We start from the raw sequence: 23,760 nt of genomic DNA, 5'->3' as shown, positions 1-23,760 counted from the left end.
AAAGACAACCCTCAGAATGGGAGAAAATATTTGCAAACGAATCAAGAGACAAAGGATTAATCTCCAAAATATGTAAACAGCTCATGCAGCTCAATAATAAAAAACAAACAACCCAATCCAAAAATGGGCAGAAGACCTAAATAGACATTTCTTCAGAGAAGACACACAGATGGCCAAGAAGCACATGAAAAGCTGCTCAGCATCCTAATTATTAGAGAAATGCAAATCAAAACTACAATGAGGTATCACCTCACACCAGTTAGAATGGACATCATCAGAAAATCTACAAAGAACAAATGCTGGAGAGGGTGTGGAGAAAAGGGAACCCTCTTGCACTGTTGGTGGGAATGTAAACTGATAACAGCCACTATGGAGAACAGTATGGAGGTTCCTTAAAAACCTAAAAATAGAATTACCATATGACCAGCAATCCCACTACTGGGCATACACCCAGAGAAAACCATATCGACAGACAAATGGATAAGGAAGATGTGGTACATATATACAATGGAATATTACTCAGCCATAAAAAGGAACGAAATTGGGTCATTTGTAGAGATGTGGATGGATCTAGAGTGTGTTATACAGAGTGAAGTTAAGTCAGAAAGAGAAAAACAAGTATCGTATATTAACACATATGTGTGGAACCTAGAAAAATGGCACAGATGAACTGGTTTGCAGGGCAGAAATTGAGACACAGGTGTGGAGAACAAACGTATGGACACCAAGGGGGGAAAGTGGCGGTGGGGGTAGTGGTGGTGATGGTGTGATGAATTGGGAGATTGGGATTGACCTGTATACACGGATGTGTATAAAATTGATGACTAATAAGAACCTGCTCTATAAAAAAATAAGAAAATTAAAAAATTTTAAAAAGCAAGTAGACATGAAAAAAAATACACGGGTAGATTCTCATGGTAAATTTAAAAAATATTACAGGTAAAATGAATGTACCTTTTATTCCTCCCCCTTTTTCTTCTAAAGTAACACTTTTGTCCAGTTGGTGTGTATCCTTCCTAAAGAGTGGAGTGGGAGAGAGTTGTTACGAGTTATCTAATGGGTGGAGGTCCTGGATGCTGCTAAACATCCTCCAGTGCACAGGACACACCCCCACAGCAAAGAATTATGCAACCCCAAATACCAATAGTGCCAAAGTTGAAAATTCCTGGTCTTGAGTCTGAAGAAAAATTATTGTGTCAAAGAACATTTTTAGGGCTTTTGATTCTGTCAGGTTGCTTTTCAGAAAGGCTTAACCAGTTTATATTCCTACAACAGTGCCCTAAAGTACCTGCCTTACTCCATTTTCACCAATACAGTGAGTTTTTTTAAATTATGTTTTTACTCTTTGCTTTTTGAAAGTTGAAGTTGAATCTTTTCTTTTGTGTTTCCTTAATTACTAATGAAGATACATTTTTCATGTTTGATTTTTTTTCACATTCTTTTGGTAAATTATATGTTCTTTCATCTCTTATTTGTGACAGATTTTTTTTGCCATTTAATTTCCTTTATGATGTTTGTGACATAAATAAATTTAAATTTTTTATTCAGTCATATCTTTTGATTTTATTCTTTGGGATTTCTATCGTTTCTAGGCTTAGAAAGCCCTTCCCATTCAGAGATTAAGTAATCTCCTATATCTTCTAGTTTTTTGTGTTTTATTTTTTATGTTTAACCTTTTTTAATCTATCTGATTTTTAAAAATTCTATATTTTTAACCAATTGTTCCACCTCCATTTACTTGATAATCCTTTATTTCTGCATTGATCTTATAAACCAGGAGTTTTTAAGAAGCCTCTAGCATAATTTGAAAAAATAAACTTGCACTTAAATATTTCTTATCATTAAAAATTTAACACAAATATGGACCATGGCCTAGAAGCAGGAAATGAGGTGGATGTTTAGAGAGCAACAAATATGCCAGGAGGTCTGGGTTGTTAGGAGGGAGATAATAGTAAAAAAGAAGGTTGGCATCACAATTGTGAAAATCATTACTTGCCAACCCTAGGGGTTGGATTAGTAGGCATTGGGAAGTCATCAAAGGTTTTTAAGCAAAGGATGGCATAATCAGAGCTACACTTTAGGGAAATTAATGGAGTAGTAGATGGAGGGGGTAGAGGCTGGATGACCTGTTAAGAGGCTGTTAAAGCAATACAGGTGAGTGGTGGAATCTATGGAGAACTTGAAAGCACATACATGCAGTATCTGACAGGGACAGCCATTATTCAGTTAGGTGGTTTTTCCTGTGTGAGAGAGAATATGAGTTGGTGTTGTTAGATCTCGGTTTGTTTGTTTGTGTTTCCCTAGGGAAGTTGAAAACCTGGATTTTTGTATGAAATTTCCTAATTAAAAGAGAAACAAAAAACCCTGCGTGAACCAAATAAAGCGTGTTTGCTGGCCACCAGGCCATGTGCTACATTAGACATACATACCTCAGTAAGATTTGCCCATCATTGCCCATTACTGGATCTAGGGAAAGAAGGAGATTTAGAGGAATCAAGGTAACTTCAGAGAAGGTGATATGGTCCAGTGGTACAGGAGGCAGCACCCTATAGCGCAGCTCATTCTTAATAAGCTGGAGTGGCTGGGCTTGAATCCTAGCACTTACTAATTAGATGGCCTTCGGCAGATCACTTTATCTCTCACCTGTGAAATGGGGATGATACTAGTATCTATCTCATAAGATTGTTCTGAAGATTAAATGTGTTAACACATGTAAAATATTTAGCCCAGTGCCTGACACAGAGTACTCAGGAGGTGATAATTATTATATTAAGTAGTTATTAGAATGAACCCTGCAGTTAATTATTAAGTAGTTATTAGAATGAACCCTGCAGTTAAGAGACTAGGTTGTGGGGACAGCTGGCTTGGGTTTGAATCCTTTGACACTTTTCAGCTGGGTGACCATGGGTGCATTACTTCACCTCTCCAGGCCTCATTAGTAAAATGGGGAATAACAATACCTTCCTAATCCTGTTGCTTATGAAGGGCCAGCACAGTGGTCTAGTAGTAGCTAGATTTGTTGAGTCCTCTTGAAACTACTTAGGCATCGTAATGAGAAAAACAATGCTTAGTATTCCACCCAGTTAATTAACTGATTATGATGATGCTCCCCCCCCCTTTTTTTTTCCTTTTAAAATTCTCTTTTTGCCTTAGCTGTTCATCAGCAAGACTGTGTGGTTAAGGTTACAGATCGAACTTGCATCAGAAGTTACCCTCCTAGCTCTCCATTCCCTTAAATTGGCCTCCCCTTTATCCCTACTACTGTTGCTCTGGTTCAAGCCCTGTAACTTCTTCCACACTTTGTCACTCAACTCCTAACCTATCTCCCCTGCCTCCAGTCCTGCCCCTGCCACAGTCCATTCTTCACACTGCCCAGTGATCTTTCCCTATTGCAAAATCAGAATTAATTACTACTTTAGTTTTTGTTGTTGCTATGGTTTTGCTTGCTTTTCTGTGTGCCAGTCACTAACATAAGACTTTCCAACTAAACTAGAAAACTCCTTTCTTGAGTGCCAAACATACCAGATAATCTAAACCTTTTATTTTGTCTAGAGAAATCCTTCTTGCAGGCCTTTCTGTACTGCTCCAAACTTAACCCGTTGTTCTGTAGGCCCCTGCACAGCTGCCCTCCCCTGTGATTCTGAGAACTCCCTTTGCCTCTTTCCTGTCTTGTAGCCTTTGTTTTCTAGATTGCATCTTCTTTTTTCGTTTATACCCATATGTTACTGGAGCACACCCTCATTAGTTCCCTGAGAAAAGATGCATGATAGGTAAAGTTTTTGAGACTTTAAATGTCTGAAAATTCTTTAATTCTGCTCTCAACCTTGACTGATAGTTTGGCTAGGAATAGAATTCTAGATTAAAATGATATTCTCCCAGAATTTTGACAGTATTTGATCCATTGTCTTTTACCTTTTAATTGCTGTTGAGAAGCCCAGTGCTACTCTGATTCCTAATTATTTGTTTATTAGCAGATTTTTTTCTCTGGAATATTTCTTGTTCATAGTGGGCTTTTTCCTTTTCTTTTCATTGTCTAGGTCTCATGTGTAAAATTTCTGGGAAATTTTCTTTCTTTCTTTCTTTTTTAATATTTATTTATTTGGTTGCACTGGGTCTTAGTTGTGGCAGGAGGGCTCCTTAGTTGCGGCTCATGGGCTCCTTAGTTGCAGCATTCGAACTCTTAGTTACAGCGTGCGTGTGGGGTCTGGTTCTTATCCACTGCACCACCAGGGAAGTCCCCTGGGAAATTTTCTTAAAAAAATTTTTTTTTGACTGTTTATTCCTGTCCTTTTTCTTTGTTCTCCACAGCTAGAGCTTTATTAGTCAGACGTTAGGCTTCTTGGGTTGATCCTCTAATTGGATTATCTCTCCTTCTCCCTCTTTTCTGTTTCTTTGTTATTGTTTCAAATCCTACTTCCTGTGATGTAATATTCTTCTTCAATTTGTTCTACTTCATACACTTATTTTCTGCTGTCATTTAAAATTTTGAAGCCTTCTCTCTGAATGTTCCTCTGTGTGGTACTTTGTGTTCATGGGTGCAGCATGTTATTTTATGTCCCTGAAGATATTATTTTGAAAGGTTTTTTTTTTTTTCATCCTCTAATTGTATCTCTTCCCTCTTAATTTGTTTGTTTGTTTGTTTTGGTTGTTGTCTTTCATGTCAGAGATTTCCTCAAGTGTCTGGTAATCTTTGGCCAGCTGCGCACATTAGGAGTGAGTCACTAAGAACTGATGAGAGCCTCTGTATGGTTGGGTGGGTCTTCAATGCACATTGAAAAGACAGAGAATTTTTTTTTTAATTTGGGGAATCCCCTCATGTTAGTATGTGCACATCTTTTCTTTGGACCAATTTCCCCAGAAACTTCCAGTCCGCTGCCAGAAGATATACATGTAGCTGCCAGCTTAGCAGAAACTGAGCAGAGCAAAGGGACTTGTTATGTGGAGAGGAGTGCCGGGTGAGGAGAATCTCTACATTCAGAATGCAGATTTTTACTGATCTCCCCATTTTTTTAGTATAGCGTTTCACTTCTATCTTCATCTCTAAACATCTGCAGAAAGTAGGCTTCCATCTTTTGCCAGATTGGGGGAGCAGATCTAAGCTCTCATTGCTTCTTATATAAATTTATATCCCATCCTCTGTTTCAACCCTGCATCCCTTCCCCTGAACTTCAGAAGCCTCCGTGCGCAACTCCTGCTTCTTTCCAGCCTTCTGCAGCTGGACTTGGCACTCCTCCTTGCAGGCAGCTTAGTTTCCGTTTTCCCTGTCCTACTAAATCAGTTACCACTCATCCATCTGCTTTCCATCCTCCAGAATTTGGTGGATATCTGTCTTCTGCTGGCATCTTTCTCAATCTTTTTGTTTTTATGGGTTTGCAGGGTTTTTTATTCTTTCACTGTTGTTTTACTGAGATTTCTGACAGAAGCTGAGAAACTTGGGGATTTCTATGTGTCCTAGTCACCCAAAGGTCTATTGCATCTACTTTTCCCAGTCTGTCTCCCAGGCTGGGAGTGACTTTGCAGCAGATGCCTTGTCTCATTTGTCTTTATCTTCCCAGGGCCTAGGACATAGTAGGCTCTCAAATGTTTGTTGAATGAATGAGTGAATAAATAAATTTTAACTCTTCTTTGTTAATTTTGCAAAACATTCATTTTCTTGATGTCTCTGGAAGCAAAGTGCCTACAATGCCATTCTAGATTCTGCCATTGGATGAAGCCAGTCTCCTTTGAATGCAGCTGGTATTCACAGTATGCTCAAGTTACTTAGAATTCCTAGCAGGCATTGTTATATGGAGGATTTTATTAAGTATCCAATGATGAATATATCTCCCAGTCTCTTATTACCAACCCCCTGAAGCACGTCCTTGATGCCCCCAGCTGACTTAATCACCACATTGCTCTCAAGTACCCAACACATGTTTAAAGCACTATTCTCTTTTTTGCCTCTGATGGCACCCATGAGAAGTGTGAAGACCACTATTTATCTTGTTAGAAGATGTTAGAGGAAGCATCCCAGGGGGAAATGTAACTCACTAGGGCACATCTGGATGCTGCTGTAAAAGACGGGTAAATCCCTGACTGGAGCCTAGAGTGGTTGTGGATAGTGGCCTTTGCCTTTTATCACCAGTTCAGCAAGTTTAATGTTGTTACACTAAAAATTAGGTTTAAAAAATCCAAGTTCTGTCTTTTTGACAACTCACTGAATGCAAATCAAGGCTTTGTGTTTCTTTTAAATTAAATTCAAGTTGTCACATTTTCACATTTATGAAAAACTATTTCTGGTAGATTAATGTTTTAGTACTGTCATTTTCCACTTCTTTCCATTCTTTATTTTGCACCCCTTCTATACAAAAGAGGTTAATCTTAACCCTTACTCTCACTTAACGACTCCCTCTATTCCACATTTCTATCTAGTTTTCTTAGATTCCAGCCACATAAGTAAGCACAGAATGAAGTGGCTATCAGTAGAGTAACCTTAGAACCTGGAAAGCAAAACTTTATTTATCCTCCTGTTTTCTCCTTCATTTCCTCTTCTTCTGAACTATAAAAATTAGGTAAAATAAGCTTTAGGTGTAATAAAATATGATACAACATGTGCTTTATTTTGGGGGAAATGTGCTGCTACTTTCTTGGGCAGAAGCCAGAGCAGGAAAAGGCTGTATTCCACCCCCATCTGGAAGGGGGCATCGACAGAAGTGTCATCACTCACCACTTCTTCTTCTCCCTCCCACTGCTTTTTCTCTTTAACGGTGACCGAATCATCACCTCCCCTTTCACCATTTACTATGAGCAAGGTAAACCAATCCATTCTAATCCCTGATTTTTTTCAGAAGGAGGCTTCTGAGGTTTCCATAAAACTATACAACTTACAGCGGTTTCTATTTAATACCATAATACTTTGAATGGAACCTTCTGGAAATAGACCCTGCCATTCAAAAAGTTGGGCTAATTCTTTCTTCCTGTTCTTTCTTTCTCCCAGCACACATACATTATTACTAAGGCACATTTAAACGGTCCTGCCTGAACTCATAGCCCAATACCACTGTTGAAAGCCATCTCTGTCCCTAAATAGAATAAACTTAAACCTGAATCATAACACATCTTTCGAATGTCTGTAATTGCAGACATTTGGGAGCAGCTTTCTGGGATTTTTCAGGCATGCCAGACACATTAACCAGTCCTAGACTTGGCACATTCCTAAACTTTTCATTTCATATCTCAGCGTTTATATATAATCCTGAGGATAATATTAATCAAATAAAATACATCTCTTTTTAGACTCAAAGGTTGGTTGGCAAACTTGAAGCCATCCAAAGGTAGTTTTTACATCTAGGAGGTAGAGAGTAAAACATAATTTTACTCAGAAAACAACAATGTAGGCTAATTGTTGCAGGTTATTTTTTCCTTTGGTTCTGGAAAAATTCTGAGTCTGTATCCAGTTTGTGATAGAATTTGACAATAGCCATTTTTATTAAATATTGCAAATTAGAAACACCTGCCTGCTAAGCTGTTCTAAGCACCTAATTGTGAACAGCAATAATAACTAGTCCTTTTCAGAACAAGTGCTGTTGCCGTTTTCCTCTTTTTTTTTTTTTTTTTTTTTTTGCGGTACGCGGGCCTCTCACCACTGTGGCCTCTCCCGTTGCGGACCACAGGCTCCGGATGCTCAGGCTCAGCGGCCATGGCTCAAAGCCCAGCCACTCCGCGGCATGTGGGATCCTCCCGGACCGGGGCATGAACCCGCGTCCCCTGCATCGGCAGGCAGACCCTGAACCACTGCACCACCAGGGAAGCCCCGTTTTCCTCATTTTTTGTCTGAGATTTCTGGAGGAGGAAGTGCCGTATGATGGAAATATTCAGATTTGCAGTCAGGTAGGCCTACGTTTAAACCCCAACCTTGTCATTTTATTAGTTACCTTGACTTTGGAGCAATTGCTTAATGTGGTCTGTTTCCTCATATGCAAAATAAAGGTAAAAATTCCTACCTCTGAGAGGTCTGGTGGGGATTTGGGATGATGTAAATAAGGCACCTGATATATCATAATTTATTGACTCTGAAATACACATTGTTTCGTGTTTTAGTATCTCTGAAATCAGGATGATTAAAAAATTTTTTTTTAAATTTTATTGTGGTATGGTTGATTTACGTTGTTAATTTCTGCTGTATAGCAAAGTGACTCAGTTATACGTATATATATATGCTTTTTCATATTCTTTTCCATTATGGTTTATCATAGGATATTGAATATAGTTCCCTGTGCTATACAGTAGGACCTTGTTGTTTATTCATCCTATATATAATAGTTTGCATCTGCTAATCCCAAACTCCCAATCCTTCCCTTCCCCACTCTCCTTGGCAACCACAAGTCTGTTCTCTGTATCTGTGAGTCTGTTTCTGTTCTGTAGATATGTTCATTTGTGTTGTATTTTAGATTCCACATATAAGTGATATCATGTGGTATGTGTCTTTCTCTTTCTGACTTACTTCGCTTAGTATGATAATCTCTAGGATGATTTTACAATCAATAAGAAAGCGTGCTTTCATTGTTTAATTGTAACATTTTGGTCCCTTTATTTGTGGTACATATTGTAAAGTGCTTCTTAAATTTATGGCAACTTTGATTTGATGAAATGTGGGATGCCTGGCTCTCAATGAATAATAATCATACTTATTATTATGATATATTTTTTCTAAGAAATATTTCAATGGCTCCCAGATTAAATTCCTAGACTCCAATTGGGGGTACCATTATAATCATTCTTAGGAAAAACAGTATTATAATAAAAATAATAGTTGCTCCTGTTTAATCATTTCATGTCTCATGTGAACAACTTAAAGGTAAAAGGGAGAAGATTTCATAGGACTTAGCATGAATGTGACTGATTAGATGAGCAGCAGCAGGTAGAAGAACAAGGACAGAGATGCAGGACTGTGAGTTCTGGGTATACAGACCCCAAAGTGGCAGCTGAGAAACACCTATGTCTATGGACCTCCTATTCTTAGAGCTGTAGGAAAGTTTTAGTGCATCAGAATTTTGCTTAAATAGAACTAGACGTTGAGGTATTGGTACCGCACATTCATTCTGGCATTCTTACCTTGGAGGATGGAGTTTTCTTCTTTTATATCCTTGTGCAGACTGAAAGTCCCATGACTGTCAGTTTGGTTTGTTCTTCAAGTGTTTGCTGAGTGTCTGCTATGTGCCAGGCATTATGATAGACTCTGAAGTTTCAGAGATGAATATGACAACTCCTGGCTTCAAGAAGGCCCAGTCTGACCTATTGCATGCTGTGTTCCTCTTCCCTTCACCCATATCCTGTATCTTTTCTTATTGCTTTAAATAGAAAATATACGAATCATGTCTTTTTGCTTTAGAACATAGTTCCTTTAACACTTTAGTACATTTTCTGATATTCACTTTTATCCAAACAAGCATACCACTGAAAAACAAATTTAATAACTAATAGGATGAAGAATTTGGTCACAGTTGTAATTAAAATTTTTATCTATCAGTGTAACCTGTATTTAATCCAAACCTATCAGTTTCGATATTTTTATAATAAGCTAATATTTTAAAATGTAATTTAGGATCTTAATTAAAATTTTAGTTTTTCTTCAGTGAACTTATTGTGTTCCTTTTTTAGATCTTGGTGTGATGTCTTCTTTCTTTGGGGATTCCCAAAAAGGAATGTTTATGTGCTTGCATGCCCAAATAATTTCTGTGCCAAAGGAACAGTGACAAATGTCACACAAGGGAAATGACATTTTCAGGTTTTTAAATTAATATAATGAGAGAGAGGAAGGCAGGCACTAATTTAGTACATTTAAATTTTAAATAAATGTGCAAAACAGGTTAAATGAATGTAAATATATGACTTTAAAATTACTTAATTTACTCAATTTTATTGGTATTTAGCATCTATAATACCAGCTAGCAGTAATTGAATACTTATAATGTGCCAGGCACAATTCTGAGCTCTTTAAGTATATGCTTAAAACCATCCCAAGAGATAGATATCATTACCTCCACCTTATAGATAAGGAAACAAGGACAAAGAGTCAGGAAGATGGCCAGCAGAGACAGGATTTAAACCTAGACAGTTCTAGTCACTGTATTACCCTGGAATTACTAAGTTCATTATTATTCAGGAGACAGAATCAGTCGCTGTTAGAAAAGTTACTAAAGTTTTACTGAAGTTATTAAAGTTTGCCACTGAATTTGTCACTAAATAGCTGGCTTGGATTTTAGAGGGAAGAGCAGTATGTATTTAAAATATATTACAAACCTCATCTGTTAACATCGTCACATAACCTTAAAGATAATACTTATTATTTAAAATAACACCGGGGCTTCCCTGGTGGCGCAGTGGTTGAGAGTCCGCCTGCTGATGCAGGGGACACGTGTTCGTGCCCCGGTCCAGGAAGATCCCACATGCCGCGGAGCGGCTAGGCACGTGAGCCATGGCCACTGAGCCTGCGCGTCCGGAGCCTGTGCTCCGCAACGGGAGAGGCCACAACAGTGAGAGGCCCGCATACCACAAAAAAATAAATAAATAAAATAAAATAAAATAACACCGTCAGAAATTAATTCTAAGTGGTTCTCTTATATAAATAATTGGCATTAAAGTGAAGATTATTAAATAAAACCTAGTATAATTATAATTTCACAAGTCTAATAAAGCTGGTCTTGGGTGGCTGCCGAATATGAGGGCCAAAAGAAAGGAAAAAGTCAATGCTAACACTGAGCTTTTAACTAGTTGTTGGAAGAAATAGTGATAACGTTCACTTCTTTCATTAATCATGGAAATCACAGGACAGACTTAGGAAAGGCAGTGAGGGCTTGAGTTTGAGGTGACTGTGAGATGGTGTGATGGAATGTGGGCAAAGCACAGTGAGGAGGGTAACAGCTGGGGGCCTGAAGATTTGGGCTCTAGTCCTGCCTTTGCTGGTCATTAGCAGGTTGACCTGCTGCCAAGGTACTTGACATCTCTTGGTCTTAGTTTCTATATCTAAAGACATTGAGAAGTAACATTGGTAAGTGGTTTTCAAACCTGCAGGGTGCCATAGATTCTCCCAAGGGTGCTGGGGAGAAAAGTGCATCCTAGTCTAAGTAACCTAAACAACAACACTTTTAATCACGTAAATCACATGTCTTTTTAATATATTTTTAAAAATAAATTTATTTAAAAAAATTTTTGCTGTGTTGGGTCTTTTTTGCTGCCCGTGGGCTTTTCTCTGGTTGCCGTGAGTGGAGGCTACTCTTCGTTGAGGTGCGCGGGCTTCTCATTGGGTGGCTTCTCTTGTTGCAGAGCACGGGCTCTAGGCGCGTGGGCTTCAGTAGTTGTGGCGCACGGGCTTCAGTAGTTGTGGCGGACGGGCTTAGTTGCTCCTCGGTATGTCCTGGACCAGGGCTCGAACCCGTGTCCCCTGCATTGGTAGATGGATTCTTAACCACTGCGCCACCAGGAAAGCCCTGTATTTTTAATTTGATTTAAACAAAGTTTGAAAACCAATGAAATTAGGTGATCTATAAGGCCTCTTCCAGCTCTAAAATCCTGTCTCTTATTCTGAAATCTGAGTTTGGAATCATCCAACAGGGATAGAAGTTGAATCTGCCAGGCTAAGCGAAAGTACAGAGAGCTGAGATTGTGGACCATTTATTCCTGAACAGTTAGAAGCCATGAATTTCAGAAGCCCTCAGCCTGCATTAAGGCCTGTTCTTTAATGTGGGAGGGCCATAATGATATTCCTTCATGGATGGTAGCAGAAGTTCTCGGTTGTTTCTTAATTTCCTAACATCTTTCCAGGATCCTTGAGGACTCCTTTCTATCCAATTAAAAGATTTCTTGTTTAAATTGTTATCTGCTTGTCCTAGCAAATAAGCTGTCCTTTGCTTGGGGTTTCTTCCTTCCAAGAAATGTCTCTTCTGCCTCTTGTATTTGTACTTGAACACATATGTGTTTTCCATCTTTCTTTCTCTCCACATTTCTCCATTATATCCTGCTCAGCCAAAGCCAGATTTTATGATTCAGTCTTCAAAGGGTGATTGACTACATTCCAACTCCCTACAAAACGATGTTTTATAGTCTACTAAAATTCAGGTTGGCTGGCAAGTGTGGAATGGAATAGTTTTGACTGGACTAAAACAGCACTATGGGAGAATGTCTCTTAACCCAGGTCAAATTATTGCATAAGAAACTTGAGTGAGTTATGTCGTAAAAAACTAATTTGAAACTAAGTTATCTGCCTGTCACTCCCCCAAATAAAACTGAAGATGTAGGTGAAACTGAGAGTGGGAAATAACTTTCCAAAAATCATCTCAATTGATTATTTCAAGTGAGTGAGAGAATTTATCCCCAATCACACTCAACTCCCTAATAGGACTACCAAGTCTCTAAGATTATTACTGGGTCACCATCTTGTGGCCAAAGAGCTATGTAGAATGGAATTCTTTATAAAAATCTCTCTAAAGGGATAGCATATGGCTGCAGTGGAAGGTATTAAGATGTAAAGGAGGGAGGAGCATCCTTAAGTAACCTGGAAGAGATGTTAGGGAGGAACATCTTCTTTCCTCTGTCGTTCAGCATCAACCTCATCATTTGCAGTCCTTCATGAGGAAGTAGCACACACTCTTGCATTGGCTGCAACTTGGCAGTTACAGCACATAGCACAGATGCCTGTTGTATTGAATCAAGTTTACATGGAGCATCAAGTTTAAAAAAAATGAATTCATTATAAATTCTGGCAGTTTTTATGGTATAATTAAAATGTCTAACAGGATACCTTTGGGAAACTAAATGCAGTTTTACTGTTTATAGAGCCAGCAGAGGTAGTGTTTCTTGCCAACTTTCATATCTTATGACCTATAAATTGCTCTTAATAGCTAATCTGTCATCCCAGCTTCTCAAACAAGAAAGCTTGTTTCCTTATTAATCTGTTAATTTGCATCTGCAAAGGACATTTACAAATACTTGGTTTGAAAACATTGCTCTATTAATGCTGGGCATTATAAGTAATTTATCACCTGTGATAGCAACTCTTAGGTCTAGGTAATAGATCTTTCTGACATTGTATTATTCTTCCAACCCTAATATAGCTTTGATAAAAATAATTATTGTGAAAGCTCCTCTGGTCCCACAGTATTAGGAAAAGCTGACAGGTTACCTATGGAGAAGCTATAACTGTCACTAACTTCTCTCTAAGCTCATAGTAATAGATTCAAACCAACTATTCCAACTATGGTATAGTAATATGGTAGAAAGAATTCTGATGTACACAAATCACTGTCTTACTTTTTAGTAACAACTGCAGAATATTCCTCCAATGCTAAGTTTAGGAATTGGGACAAACTGGTTAGACTGATTATCATAAACCCAACGCCAGTTATTGAGCATGTACAGCATGAAATGATTGAAGACTACTAAAGACCATGTAATTAAAAATTTCCCTGTTTATGTGGTATTTAAATCTCTTCTTCAGGCTGTGGCTGTGAGTTCACAATTCTTAGAGATCCCATTTCAGGAGCTTTCTCCCTACCAAGAGCCTTAACATTTAACTGTTTTTTGTTTTTGTTTTGCTGATTTGTTTTTTCTCTATTGTAATCCAAGAAGGATTTGTGGGAGCAGGAAACAAAACATAAAAGGGAAGAAATCAGAGTAATGAGAGGATTAGGATCATATCATATGCTGAAGCCAGGGTAGAGTTTGAACATACTATGGGATTCTATCTGGCTGTTAAAAGGAGGCTCTGTATTAAATTATAAGCTTCCTGGTGACTCAAACAAAAAGGTAAACATGACTGCTTATATGATTCACATTTTTCTTAAGATAAAACCATAGCAGCTGCATTGAAATCTGAAAGAAATTTTTCCACTGGTCCTTATAAAGATGACATCTGGTGGTATCATGGACAACGTCCTCAACAATATAGATTATACATTTTAAAAATTATTTTTGTACAGTTGTTTTTGTGTGGCTATTGAGTAAGCAACTCTAGACATTCATGACTATCATTTAACTTTTTATACAGAATTACTTTATCAACTCAGTTGCTGACTAAGGGTAGATTTTTCAGGCTATAGTACACTCATTAAATAGGGAATGAATGGTATTTAAGACTGTAGGAAGTGTATAGACCTTATAGAACATGATTCAGTCTTCTGTTTCTACAGGTTTGTATTTGAGTGGCTATTGATTCCCGCTAAATAGATCTGCAGTGTGCGTAAATTACTACCAGGTAGACCCTTGTATCTGGGTTAATACAGATTTTTAAAGATTAGCTAAGTTTCCGTTTTTAGTACCTAATTCTCCTCAAATTTAGTTTTTCTATAAAAATGACTAAAATTTCATCACCCGGAAACCTATGGTAATTCAAATAATTGAACCACTAGATAGTGTTAACTATAACTATAGTGACTGGAGCATGAAAGTTATTAATTTATGCTCAGTATTGTACTGGTCAGGCTAGGCCAGGTTATGCTGCAATAACAGTAAATTCCCAAATCTTAGTGGCTTATTTCTTGTGCCCGCTGTGTATTCATTACAGGTCAGCCAGGGCCCACATTGCTATGATTGTCACTTAAATTTCAATTTTGATGGAGCAGTGTGTAGCAAAGAGAAGAGAAAATGTGGTGAAGTACGCACTGGTTCTTAAAGCTTTACATGGATGTGATCACATTTATTGGCCAAAGAAGGTCACGTAGCCACTCACACCTGACTTCATGCAGTCAGTGATGTGCAGTCTTACCTGCTTCGAAACAGAGATGCCAGCATATTTGTGAATATCCCTAAAACCTACCCTAATATCATTAGTGCTTAACATTGATCTTACTGTATTCTAATTAGTTGTTATTTTAGTTAAGCATTTTGTTGTTGTTGTTACGACCAATCTCCCTCCTTTTCAGCTACTTCATGGAAATACATGGAAGTATAAATCTGATCTTGTCAGTCCCCTGCTTAAACCTGTGGCTGTTATTGCTCCCTGGGTGGATTGTAAATTCTTCAATAGAGGATAAACTGTATGTAGTCAAATGAGCATGAGAGCTAGAGTCTGATGTCTGTGGACCTGAACCCTGGCTTTGCCATCAGTGCTATCAATTGTGTATTCTTAGGCATGTCATTTTATCTCTTTGAGTCTAGCGTTATCTCACAAATGGATTTAATAATAACAACACACAGTTAAAAGGATTGTTATTAATAATTAAATGAAACAACATACATGGAAAATGCGTTAGATTTTACAAATTGATGGACAGACAGAATTCATCCAAACCCGCCTTTCTAGACTCCCCTCCAACCACTATCCCCACTCCCAGGTCTAACCAGCTTCTTGGTCTCTAATCATTACACACTCTGTAATACTTCATGCCTTTGCTTGTGCTGTTTCCATTTCCTAGAATTACCCACTCCCCCAACGAGGAAAACTCCAATTTATTTATTAATTTTTAACTAATAGACTTCATTTTTAGAGCAGTTTTAGATATACAGAAAATTGAGCAGCTAGTACAGAGAGTTCCCACATTCCCTTTCTCTTCCCCATTCAGTTTCCCCTCTTAGTAACATCTTGTATCAGTGTGGTACATTTGTTACAATTGACAAACCAATATTGATATAATATTGTTAACTAAAGTTCATAGTTTACACTAGGGTTCACTGTTCGTGTTGTAAAGCCTATGGGTTTTGACAAATGTATGATGCCCTGTATCCATGATTATAGTGTCATGCAGAATAGTTTCACTGCCCTAAAAATCCCCTGTGATCCATCCTTTTCTCCTGCTGAAAACACTGATCTTTTTGCTTTCTCTATAGTTTTGCCTTTTCCAGAGTGTCATGTAGTTGAGATCATACAGTGTGTAGTCTTTTAAGACTGGATTCTTTCATTGAAGAATATACATTTAAGGTTTCCTTCATATCTCTTTGTGCCTTGGTAGATCCTTTCCTTTTAGTGCTGAATAATATTCTATTGTAAGGATGTATCAAATTTTATTTATCCATTCACCTATTGAAAGACATCTTGGTTGCTTCCAGTTTTTAACAATTATGAATAAAGGTGTTACAAACATTCGTGTGCAGGTTTTTGTGTGGATGTAAACGTTCATTTCATTAAGGTAAATACGCAGAAGCATGATTGCTGGATCATATGCTATGAGTATGTTTGTAGGAAACTACCCAACCATCTTCCAAAGTGGCTGTCCCATTTTGCATTCCCATTAGCAATGAATGAGAGTTCCTATTGCTCCACATCTTCACCAGGATTTGATATTGTCAGTTGTCTTGGATTTTCACCATTCTGATACATGTGTAGTGGTATCTCATTGTTGTTTTAACTTGCAATTCCCTGATGACATATGATGTGGAGCATCTTTTCATATGCTTCTTTGCCATCTACATACAGGCGGCCCTCCATATTTATGGGTTCTGCATCCACAGATTCAACAAACCACATATCAAAAATATTTGAAAAAATTCCAGAAAGTTCCAAAAAGCAAAATTTGAATTTGCCATGTACCAGCAACTATTTACATTGTATTTACATTGCATTAGGCATTATAAGTCATCTAGAGATGATTTAAAGAATATGAGATGATGTGCATAGGTTATATGCAAATACCATGCCATTTTACATAAGGGACTTGAGCATTCGCAGATTTTGGTATCCATGGGGGTTCCTGGAACCAATCCCTCGCAGATACTGAGGGAAAACTGTATCTTCTTTGGTGAGGTATCTGTTCAGGTCTTTTGTCCATTTTAAAATTGGGTTGTTTTCTTGTTGAGTTTTAAGTTTGTTTTTTTTTTGTGTGTGTATTTTGGATACAAGTCCTTTGTCAGATAGGTATTTTGCAAATATCTTCTCCCAGTCTGTAGCCTGTCTTTTCATTCTGTTCATGGTATCTCTTTCAGGGAACAGTTTTTAATTTTAATGAAGTCCAACTTAGCAATTTTTTCTTTCATGGGTCATGCCTTTGGTGTTTTATTTAAAAATTCATTTCCCAACCCTAGGTCCCCTAGAATTTCTCTTATCTTCTAGGAGTTTTATAGTTGTGCATTTTACATTTAGGTCTATGATCCATTTTGAGTCAATTTGTATGAAAAGTGTAAAGTCTGTGTCTAGATTCACTTTCTTTGCATGTGGATGTCCAGTTGTTCCAGCACCATTTTTTGAAAAGGCTGTCCTTTCTCCATTGAATTACCTTTGTTCCTTTGTCAAAAATTAGTTGACTCTGTTTGTGTCTAGAGAATTTTCTTGAGTACATGAATGAATGAACAAATGAACCAACCAACAGACCCCAAAACACTCTAATATCCATGTAAGCTTTGACCACTTAAAGTGCTTTTACCAACATTATGTGTTGGATATACCAATGATTCCAAAATGCCCCGGAGTAAAGGGTGAATTTTCTTATGTCTATACTTGCAGAAGAGTAATACGAGTAATATGCTTTAGCGTATGAAAATAATGACCCTTCCTGCCATCAGTGGGACACGCTTCTTGTGTTGTTTTTAGTTGTGGTGACATATAACATCATGTTCTATTTTCTGGTCATCTTCTACCACATCTTTGAAATGAATAAAGCTAAGTTAGGGTAGGAAGAGAAATGAAAATCTAAAATTTTTGAGCATCTTCTGTGAGCCTTGAAATGGGCTCTTTACAAGTTCTATCTTACTTAGTACTCATCAGAGCACTGTGAGATATTAATATTCCCATTTACAGATGAGGAAACTGAGGCTCAGAGATGTTGCAGAACTTGTGTAGTATCACACAGTTTGTCCTTTGAACCCATGCATGCCTGATTCCAGAGTCTGCCCCTATTCTTCTACATCCCTCTGCCTCTTGGGTTGCAGGTGGTTAACCCAGTACCTTGGGTTCGTGGCCACTGAACTGGCAAGGAATACAAGGTGCATGTGGATTTGGACAGTGAAGATGAAAAACTGTATTTCTGGTACTAGCTGTGGGTGTATTTCCCCTTTTCTTAAAACTACATGCAATTATTCAATCAGCAGTTTTATCAGATATTCTCTATATGTGCATTTAATCATCCCACAAAATATAACCCTTATAAAATACATACAATAAAGGGAAAAACATGCTAGTTGTGAGGAACACGTTTAATTCTGAAAAATAATGTTTAATGGTAGTATCATCAATGTGGTTTTCTGGGTAGTTTAAACTTTCTCTATTTCTTGTCTCAAACTGAAAGTCCTTAAAGGTGGTTTGAAAAAATATGAGCAAATTTCCTTCTCTAGCTCCATGTCCCACGAAACTGACTCATCAGGTGCAGTTCTTCTGCAAATATTTGGGTCACAGAGCAAGGGGTAATGACTGCTGTGTGCTAAGTCTGCAGCTGGAAATCATGCTTTGGCAAGAACATGAGTAATTTATATCTTGTAAAAAGAGAAAAGTATTGTCTTATTCCACCCAGAGAGTTTGTTAGCATAACTGTTTGTGTGCATTTTGGTATTCAAATACAGATGTTCCAAAATGTTTCCACTGTGGGAAGCAGCTGCTGCTATTCTAGCACAAAAATCTCAAAGAGATTAATATACAAAGGCAGTGTGAACCTTAGTGGCAAGTGCAGCATCTGCTTGAGGTGGGGCCTGTGTTTCCCTGTAGATAGTGGGTCTTCAGATTCTTAACAGCCTGAAACCATGTTTCAGATCTAAGCTTATTCCACAGGAACAGGAACAAAGACAAGTGATTAATTTGTAATTCACTTAGCTGATAAATATGATCACATGTTATTTGCCCAGCAGCTGTAAAACACTGGACTTCATTTCCTGTGGCAACTGATAGGAATATAGATGTTTGGTTGTAATGACTGATGTTTTTGGTGCCGTTACTAGCTTCTGCTTGGTAACAGAGCTCAGCCCAGCCGGCCTGCAGTCATAAAACATCCATCCACACCTTAATGATGCATTTACAGAGAACTTTACAGTTTACTCAGGACACTCACTTGCACTGCTTCATATGATCCCATCCTAACCTTGGAAAGTACATATGCTGTCATTATCAGAACGGTTTACATATAAAGAAAATACAGGTGAAGAAGTGAAATGACTTATCAGGGTTACACAGCCAGGGCCTCTGACTCTAAATTCTATTCCATGCTTATACTACATCAAGCTGCCTTTCTAATTTCAGAGGCTATGATGTGTGCTTCATAAACTATATTGACCTTTCTAGAGTTGCCGGTTTCCAGGACACCTGCGTGAAGAGTCCCAGCCTGATAGCGCTGCTTTGTAACTGGATGGTGCCAGGGAAGAGCTAATGCAGTAGCCCTTCCCTCTTTCCTCACAGCCCTAGAGGGGAAATGCCCCAATACTCCCTTTCCTTATGTTTGGGGGAGCTTCAGCAAATGAGCTCCTGTGTCTCCCTGGCATTTACAGAAATGAAGAACCAGAAGCAGAAGATCCCTGGGCTATCATTCGGAGTTGCCACATACCACAAGTTTCTAAGAACAGTGATGCCTGGGGTGCTGTGCCTGCCCCAGGCCTTATTAATCTATTCCCTGCAGTGTTCAAGGGCTCATTGCCTCCAACCAGATCTACTATTTGGAATTATCTAGTGAATTATTTATGGTTTACACATTTGACAGAGGCTCGTGGCTAAGTTTGAAAATACTCAGTTCCTGGGACCTAGAAACGTCTGTCTGGAAAACCAAGGCTCAGAGAAGTTAAGTTTCTGAAGGTCCCAGGGCTAGTAAACAGCAGTGCAGTTTTGAACCAAGGGTGTCTGATTCTAAGTCACACTAGCTCCATAGTGAAAGAGCCATGTGTTCTACTTTGAGGGCAACAAAGATTTGCAGGTGGGAGGGTTTGTGGACTGTGTCCTGCTCTCTAGCCTGGCTTAGGCACAGAAGGACCTCAGAGAGTAAGCAGGGGAGGGCCAATTACAGAAGAAAAGGAAAGAGACTGAGTCCCCCATCCTGCAGCAACGGAGGAAAGGAGATTGTCAGGTGTGGGGAGGGGAGTTGTGAGCAGTAGAAAGGCCTATGTGCACTGTGCCAACAAGAAGTCTTAACCTCTGATCCTGAAGAGGTTCCCAAAGTAGGAACCTGAGGCCAGTACACGTCCAAGTGGCATGCTCTTGGGTGACATCATTGCTGCGTCTGCCAGAATCACATTGCTACAGGATTGTGATTTTCATGGAATTGTTTCTGCTCTCCACCACTCAGGAAAAAAAAAACCAAAAACCCAAAAGTACATTTCTAAGTGTTTATTTCATCTCTATTTTCCTCAAGCTTTTTGTTGGAACATCTGTGAAATGATAAAAGCAACTTAAAACTATATGGAACCTTTTGCAGATACACAATTTGCAAGCATTGTAAAGATGGTCAGTCTCAGTCATTTTGATCAAAACTGCTATTTCACAGGCAAAGAAATAGGGTAGCAAATCACTCACAACTATGAAATATTAATAAAAGTGTTCTGAAGTGCACATAGAACACATCTGATAAAGAAATACCCTTACTCCAGGTGGGACGGCCTTCCCTCGTTGTTATTCCCTAGCCTGGAGGCCCTGGTGAAGATCACTTGCCTACTTGTGACAGAGTTTACCCTTTGTTCTGCCAGGATCACATATTCATGGTACGAAGAAGGAGCATCATGAAGAAAGGGGGCTACGTGGCTCTAGCTGTAGGTACGGTGTGAAGGAAGGGAAGGATAGGCAAGTTGTTGAATGAAAAGAAGTGCAGGAGAGCTCGGTGTAACTTCCCTTTTATGTCTCTGCAAAGGAGTTAGAAACTAAAGACGAGAATCTAAGACTATCTGCACTTGGTAAGATTCTAGAACCTGTGTAACATCTCCTTTGTTATTTTTGTTTCCCTTTGGTTCACTAAGCCAATATAGAGTCATTTTCATTAAAACCTTTAAAACAAAAAGGGCTCATGTTCTTTTCTTTAGACAAGAACTACTTGAGTGGCAAGCAGTGTGCGGGGACTAGGAAGATAGCATCTTTCTGCACAGAGGCTGGGGTCAGAAGAGAGAGCCTCTAGGCAAGAAAAGCAAAGCTCGAAGAGCAATGTGAGCCTAAAAAGGGGTGGTGAGGCCCCGTGGAGGCTACCCAATTCAGAGATGTAGAGATGTAGTTGTAACTCCCGTTACTTCCCTCTGGGGCTCATCTAATCTAAGCCCTCCACAGTAACCAGCACTGATGAAGTTACATTGAGGTAACAAAGATAAGAGAACAGGACCCTCCAGTGGGTCCTGGGTCACAAAATTATCAATCATCAATCTAAAGATCTCCCTTGCCGTTAATGTATCCATTTGCTTTGGGAGAAGACAAGAATTGAGAAATGCCTGGGGTGCAAAGAGCCTAGCATGGATTTCTCCTATGAATTTCCTATGCTATATTACACGTAATAATTAATTTCGATTTTCTTCAATATTTTCTTATGCTGCAGAGGTTAATAGCTATTAACAGAGATATAATATCACAATATTAGAAATGTCAAGTCTTTAAGATGAAAGTTATATATGGCACACAACCTGTTTCTATGAGATTCGGTATTGAATGTTCCTGAAAAAAATGCCATTGTCTTTTATTAGGAACTTGCTGTTTGGATGTGCTCTTTTTCAGTTCTGCATAGGTCTGCGGACCACTGATAGAAACACCATTAGAGATAGGATTGGATGGTTATGGGCAAACTCTCTAACATTTTATCTGCTGAAACAAACCAAAGCCATTTTCTGATGTGCTTTCTTTTCTCTGCCTTATCCTTTCTCTCCAGGCAGCTTCATCAGCCCTGAGCAGTCTAGGCCACGTGTACACAGCCATTGGAGACTACCCCAATGCACTGGCCAGTCACAAACAGTGTGTTCTTCTCGCCAAGCAATCCAAAGATGAGCTTTCTGAAGCCCGAGAACTCGGCAACATGGGAGCTGTGTATATTGCCATGGGTGATTTTGAGAATGCTGTTCAGTGCCATGAGCAGCACCTGAAGATAGCCAAGGACCTGGGCAACAAGCGAGAAGAGGCCCGCGCCTACAGCAATCTGGGCAGTGCCTACCACTACAGGAGGAACTTTGACAAGGCCATGTCTTACCACAACTATGTGCTGGAGCTGGCTCAGGAGTTGGTGGAGAAGGCCATTGAGATGCGGGCCTATGCTGGCCTGGGCCATGCTGCCAGGTGCATGCAGGATTTGGAGAGAGCTAAACAGTACCATGAGCAGCAGCTGGGCATCGCTGAGGATCTCAAGGACCGGGCTGCAGAGGGGCGAGCGTCTTCCAATCTGGGTAAGGACAGGATTGCTTGCGGGACCCAGGGTCAGGGCCAAGGGCTGGAAATAGCTGGAGTAACCCACTATCTTTTACAGGAATCTGTGTGTTTATATTCAAAAGAATCTCCTCATTGTGTGTGTTTTATATTTCCTTCAGATATATTTCCTTGGAGCCTGCCTGCTCTAAATCACAGGATCTTTTCTGTCATCACAGTGCTCTGAGGATTAGAACTCTGAAATACTGGAAAAACAAAACACCCCAACCTTTTAATCTGTCTAGAGAGAAGAACGACCAGATTTATCTAATTAGAGAGAAGGGGGATGAAATGAAGAGACAAAGCTATGTTTGGTTTAAATGAAAAGGAAGCTTGCTAGGAAGTCATCAATGGAAGGGAATTTGAGAGGATTTTTGTTTAGAGGGAATTCTTTACTTGGTGACTTTAACCCCAAAGGAAATGTACTTTTTCCCCTCAATGTATTTGTATTCACAAATGATGTTGATAGTTATAGTGTAAATGTAAAATTATTTTTTGAAAAATTTAAATAAGATAGATTTGCAGTCTATGTTTTGATAGTACTTGGTTACAGTTAAGATATTTATAGATTTGGGGGAATTTATGTGGAATGGTAAGAGGTGATAAGTATTAGTAACTGGCTACTTTTTAGAAGATATTGTTATCTTTTCTTGGTACCCAAACAGATGTTGGTACATAATGAATGAAAGGAACAGATGTGTTCAGAAGTATAAGCGGAACTCATCCTTGTGCCTGGAGCCCATGGTTTGTTATGTCCACAGGGACTCAGCCGGGGGAGAGGACAAGGAGACGGTGACCTTATTCTTATTAGTGTATGCTTAGCAGATATTAGTGGCAATGCACTGTAAAAGTCAGTCCCCTTTTCTTTGTGACCTACAAAACCCTATTTCTCTTTATATAATTTTAGCACTACTTCTCCCTCCCCTCTACCTCTGCTTATTGTAACCATATGTTTCGTGAATATGGTTGTTAGAAAAAGTCTGGCAAATCCGTGGAGATGATGCTGAAGATGGTATTGAGATCAGAATGAGAATCTAGAGAGCCTGATAAAAAACATAGAAATAAGTTCTTGGTATGATATATTCATTCAACAGATTTCAAGTATTTATTGAATCATTACTATGTGCTGAATCCTGGAATAATTGCCTTACGTGATAGAGAAGTTTGAAAAAAATCCTTGCCCTCAAAGAGCTTATAATTTAGTTGGGAAAATAAGATTAATACATAGGACAACAGTGTTAATGATGTTGTGTTGCCATGAAATTCCCAGAAGGGAGGCCCTGAGGGCTGGGAATAGTCTGGAAAGCTTCTTGGGGGAGATGACGCCCAGGTGGACCTTGAAGAATAGCTGAGATTTGGTCAGAAATGGGATGGCATTGATGGCAAGGGGTATGTGAAAGAAGAATTTGATGCAATAGGTTGGCATATCTGAGGGATAGTGGCATGATTAGCCTTCAGGAATGTGCTAGAGGATGGTAAAAGATTATTATGAAAACTAGGCAAGGAATTGTTAG

At 38.8% G+C, this 23,760-nt stretch overlaps 1 protein-coding gene across 2 annotated transcripts in view; it reads left to right on the top strand.

Annotated features, from left to right (window-relative positions):
• The window catches only part of TTC28 (tetratricopeptide repeat domain 28), a gene marked incomplete at both ends in the record, with an annotated part of 616,677 nt that overhangs the window by 423,195 nt on the left and 169,722 nt on the right, over nucleotides 1-23,760 (top strand). For both annotated transcript variants that reach the window (XM_079717073.1, XM_079717072.1), the window contains one exon: nucleotides 21,720-22,227. In XM_079717073.1, coding sequence (XP_079573199.1) covers nucleotides 21,720-22,227 — 508 coding nt within the window. The remainder of the gene's footprint in view (nucleotides 1-21,719; nucleotides 22,228-23,760) is intronic.

Source organism: Hyperoodon ampullatus, assembly GCF_949752795.1.
Source record: "Hyperoodon ampullatus genome assembly, chromosome: 13".
NCBI classification, from domain to species: Eukaryota; Metazoa; Chordata; class Mammalia; order Artiodactyla; family Ziphiidae; genus Hyperoodon; species Hyperoodon ampullatus.
Note: the sequence above shows the minus strand (reverse complement) of the source record. Positions and strands in the feature narration are given on the sequence as shown.